The sequence below is a fragment of the Quercus suber genome, unplaced genomic scaffold (assembly GCF_002906115.3).
Source record: "Quercus suber isolate HL8 unplaced genomic scaffold, Cork oak 2.0 scaffold_347, whole genome shotgun sequence".
Lineage (NCBI taxonomy): Eukaryota > Viridiplantae > Streptophyta > Magnoliopsida > Fagales > Fagaceae > Quercus > Quercus suber.
This window is the reverse complement of record NW_027069799.1, coordinates 222,015-226,902: the sequence shown is the minus strand read 5'-3', so window position 1 is coordinate 226,902 and position 4,888 is coordinate 222,015. Positions and strand designations below refer to the sequence as shown.

The 4,888-nt window shown below is 33.1% G+C and overlaps 1 protein-coding gene across 1 annotated transcript; it reads left to right on the top strand.

Annotated features, from left to right (window-relative positions):
* The first annotated feature begins 634 nt into the window (after nucleotides 1–634).
* On the top strand, nucleotides 635–1,304 carry LOC112036680 (protein DMR6-LIKE OXYGENASE 1). Its single transcript, XM_065759937.1, has 2 exons — nucleotides 635–871; nucleotides 981–1,304. Exons 1-2 carry the CDS (start codon nucleotides 635–637, stop codon nucleotides 1,302–1,304), a joined length of 561 nt encoding a protein of 186 aa, XP_065616009.1.
* Nucleotides 1,305–4,888: the final 3,584 nt, after the last annotated feature.

The following is a 4,888-nucleotide window of genomic DNA, read 5'->3' as shown; positions in this document are numbered from 1 at the left end:
ATGTTTGTCTCTGTTCTAGGTTTTTTAATCAATTACATTACTCTAATGTTAAGAGAAATGGTTATAAGGTTACTCATGTTATTACGCAATATGGTTTGCATATTTTAGACTTTGTTATATGATGGAAAATGTTTGACCACCTGTTTTTTCTATTCTTCAAGCTAATTTAGCCAACTTCTTTTAAGTAATAGTTTCTGTGGTCTCTTCTTCAAATATATATATATATATATATATTTTTACTTATATAAATTATTATTAAAATCCCACATAGTAATACCCAGCGTTGGTGCTTATTTTTGGGTGGGTCTAATACTGAACCTTTATAAGGCAAAAAAAAAAAAAAAAAGCGTTGATTCCGGCAATTTTTTTTTTTAAAATAAATAATTCTGGTAAGTTGGTAGTTGTTAAGACTTGAGACAAAAAATAAAATAAAATAAATGATGTCAAAGAGTAACGCGTTACTTTTACTCCGAGAGTGAACTAAAGGGCAAAAAATACTTTTTTAAGTGTGAACAAGAAAGCACAATTTTCTTCTTTGTTTTCTTCCCAAATTAGGGAGGTTTATTAGCAAAACTAGTAAGGAATACTCAAAAATCAAGCCACAAGAACCGTGCTAGCTGTTGCCTGTTGCAATATGGATTCCAAACTGGAACAGCCACAGCCACAGCCACTATTATCCGACCTTGTCTCCAGCATGAGCTCTGTTCCCTCTAACTACATCCGATCCGCCAATGATCGTCCAAATTTTCATGAGGTTGTGTCATTTGATGGTGCAATTCCTCTCATTGATCTTCAAGACCTCAATGGTCCTAAGCGCTTAGATATAATCAAAGAGATAGGCCTTGCCTGCCTAAATTATGGCTTCTTTCAGGTATTTTCTCTCTCACACATAAACATATTGCTACTGAACTAGAATTAGTGTATTTTCTTTCAATGAATATATATCACATCATTTTTTCTCTTTTCAACATCGTTCCAAGGTTAGCAACCACGGAATTTCAGAAGCAGTGATCGATAACATGTTAGATATATCAAGGGAATTTTTCCACCTGCCGGAAAGTGAAAGGTTAAAGAATTACTCTGATGATCCAATGAAGACAATGAGACTCTCGACTAGTTTCAATGTAAGAACTGAAAACGTATCCAGCTGGAGGGATTACTTAAGACTCCATTGCCACCCTCTAGAGGACTACATCCAGGAATGGCCTACCAACCCTCCATCCTTCAGGTATTACCAAAAAAAAAAAACCAACTCCTCTGATAAAGACACGACTGAGGAGTGGTTCAATATGTTTGTAACATGATTTGGGAAATGCTATTTTCTTACCTATAACAAAGCATATATATAATATTAATAAAAACTAAAAGAATTTTAACTCTTAACGGTGAAATCAACATGTACACTTTCTTCTAAAAGGAAAATAAATAATGACCAAATCTTTTTTTTTTTTTATAAGAAAGACTTTCATTTCATTTAATTAAGAAGCGGAAAAGAACATAGTATTTTGAGAAACAAAGAATGCGAGGAAAGGTGAACACTCTTCCATCCATGTTACAAAAGAGTCAATATTCTTAGCAAAAGCTGCCAAAATATGAGCTGGGACATTCCCTTGTCTCTTCATGTGTGATGCTTGGAAAGTTCTAAACTCATGTAATCTAGAGTAAAGTCTTAAGACTATAATAGAGATAGAGACTGGGGCATCAGTGGGGCTCTCTAAAGCATGACAAACAGTAATGGAATCGATTTCAAAAATGACATCTCTAACTCCTATGTCCCATGCGAAAATAGTGGCTTCATCTAGCACTTTAGCCTCAACTTCCAAAGGACCCAAAGGAAGAGGTACGCGCTTGCTTAGGGCAGCAATGACTGATCCAAAGTGGTCCCGAATGACCACACTGATTCCAGTCATGCTGAAGTGGGAGAAAACTGTAGCGTCCAAGTTGACCTTGTACCATGGGAATGTAGGTGGGACCCAACAACCATCCATGGCTTCCTTGAACTTGGTGGGCCGAAGGAGAGCAAGTTGGTATTCCTACAACAGTGAGCGAGCTAATCTCATGATTTCGTGCAGAGCTTGGCGAGGTTCCCCCAGTCGGGTTTTGTTGCGGCTGAACCATACACTCCGTGCCGTTGTGATGACCATTTCAACAAGTTTGGGGTCCATGTGTTGCTTGAAGAGCAAATACCAAAGGAAGTCCATGAAGTCCTTGTGCTTGATCCCATTTTTATCGAGCGGTATATCCAAGAGGTTCCAAACATCCTTAGCGACAGTGCAATCCTAGAACAAGTGTCCAATAGTTTCTAGTGCAAGAGCGCAGGCTTCATAGGTGAGGTCTTCAATGACTCCTCTATGGTAGAGGTTGGCTTTAGTAGGAAGGATATTTTTGCATGCTTTCCAAGCGAAAAGTTTAATCTTGTTAGGGATGTGGAAGTTCCAAATCTAGCGCCAAAATTGGTTTTTTTTTTTTTTTTTTTTTTTTTTTTTTTTTAGCATACAGTCAATCATTGGTTAGAGTATTAGCATTGAAAAATTCTAATGCTACTATATTTTACAATTCTAAAAAGTTACTTTATCATTATACTATACTATTTTACAATATATTCACATTCTAAACTTCTATTTTCCTCTTTTACTCATTAAAATAATATATGTATATAATAAAATAATATATCTCAAAATTATATCTTCTCTCCCATCTCTCTCCTCTCTCTCATTTTCAGCTTTCTTCCAAATAAAATATTATTATTTTTTTACAATACTTGCTACAGTGCAATTCTATGTTTAGAATTGCATTGTAGCAATATTGCAAAAAAATTTACAATACTGCTATTTAGCATTCCCCAATGCAGTGGTTTTAGGGTTTAAAATTCTAAATTTTCTTTAGATTTGACATTAGCATTATACCATACCATTTTACCATACCTGCACATCCTAAACTTCTATTTACCTCTTTTACTCATTAAAATAATATATCTACATAATAAAAATATATCTCAAAATTATATCTTCTCTCCCATCTCACTCCTCTCTCTCATTTTCAGCTTTCTTCCAAATAAAATATTATTATTTTTTTACAATACTTGCTATAGTGCAATTCTATGTTTAGAATTGCACTGTAGCAGTATTGCAAAAAAAATTTGCAATACTGCTGTTTAGCATTCCTCGATGCAAATGGTTTTAGGGTTTACAATTCTAAATTTTTCTTAGATTTAGCATTAGCATTCCCCAATGCTAATGCTCTTATAAAATGTGCATAAAAATGTACCATTCTAACTACCAACATTTTTTTTTTTTTTTTGAGAAACTAACTACTAACATTAATTATTGATAATTAACCAAACATAAAATGTCCCTTATTCAATTGTATTTGAATGTATTCAGTATTCATATAAGGGTCTAATTAATGTATTAGGATATAAATTAATCATTCATTTAAAAAAAATTATAAAAAATTGAAAAAGTTGTAAAAAAAAAAATGGTCACTTTTTTATTTTTTCAATTAAAATTTTCCATTTAAAGTTTCTTAAAACCTTTTCATATATAAACCATGGACTCAAGTACTATGTTAAAACAGTAGAATAATAAATAGCTAGAATTCGGCAAAAATGGCAAAATATCCCTTTAGCCCAAAAATTCCAACAAAATGCACCTGTTTTGAAACTATTTAGAAAAATGCACATCTTTTGAAACTTGATTTTCTAAATGAAAAACTAGATTCGATGAAAATCGAGTTACTAGAAAAAAAAACTACATGGAACCCAAGTTCCATGTAGGTTTTTTTTTTTTTTTTTGTGTGTGTGTGTGTGTGTGTGAAGTTTGATGGCCTATAATTCGATTTTCTAAAATTGAGTTTTTCATTGAAACTCGATTTTTAAAAATTCAAGTTTAAAACAGAGGCAATTTCTTAAATAGTTTCAAAACAGGGGCATTTATTACATGTATTGCACGAAAGAGCATTCCATATTAAATTTCTTACCTGTATTTGATCACCAATATTGACAATAAAGGTAGATGGAATGGGATTGACAGCAACCCACTTGCCATTTCCGAGTACTTGCAAACCTGGCACGTCGTCTTGGAGAAGTATGGTAATGACGTTAGGATCAGAATGCCCAGGTAATCCATAGGTTAAATCTGGCTGTGGACAGGGTGGGTAGTAGTTGATAGCCATGTGCTGACCATGCTTCCCCAGAGCCTTATCTATGTAATCTTTTTCAAGTCCCAAGCTCTCTGATATTGCTTCAAGCAGCCTCAGTGCTAGGCCTCTTGCATTCCTACAGTACTCACCAACAACTTTTCTGCAAAACATAAATTATTTGCTACTTGATTAATTATTTAGAACAAATATAATTATATTTCCTATCGATCACGACCCTATAATCGTATTTATATTATAATTAACCAAAACAGAAGACCTAAGTAGCATGCATTTGACATAATTAAGATGATTAAAGTTCACTAGCATCATTGCATAATAAATATGATATATAATCCATAAATGTTTATAGCACAAATTCGATTTTGCTTCTTCACGTCAAAGGGCCTAGCTACGTTTCTGTTTTAGGGGGCAGGTTTCAAAAAAGAAGAAGCATTCGTCCTTTAAGAAGAATAGCTTTGAAAAAAAAAAAGGGTTAGATAGTTTATAAAGTAGGAGCGTTCCATCAACACTTCTAAAAAATTTAACATTTATCATCTCAAAAACTAATTTTATAATATATAGCACGTCATTTTACAATATCTCTTCCATCAAAATTTCTATTTTTTTAACACTCTATTTAAATATTCTTTCTTTATTATTTTTTATTCATTTTTTATTTTCCTCTCTCTCTCTCTCTCTCTCTCTCTCAATAATTTTTTTTTAACAGTCTTGCTACAGTGCTGGAGTA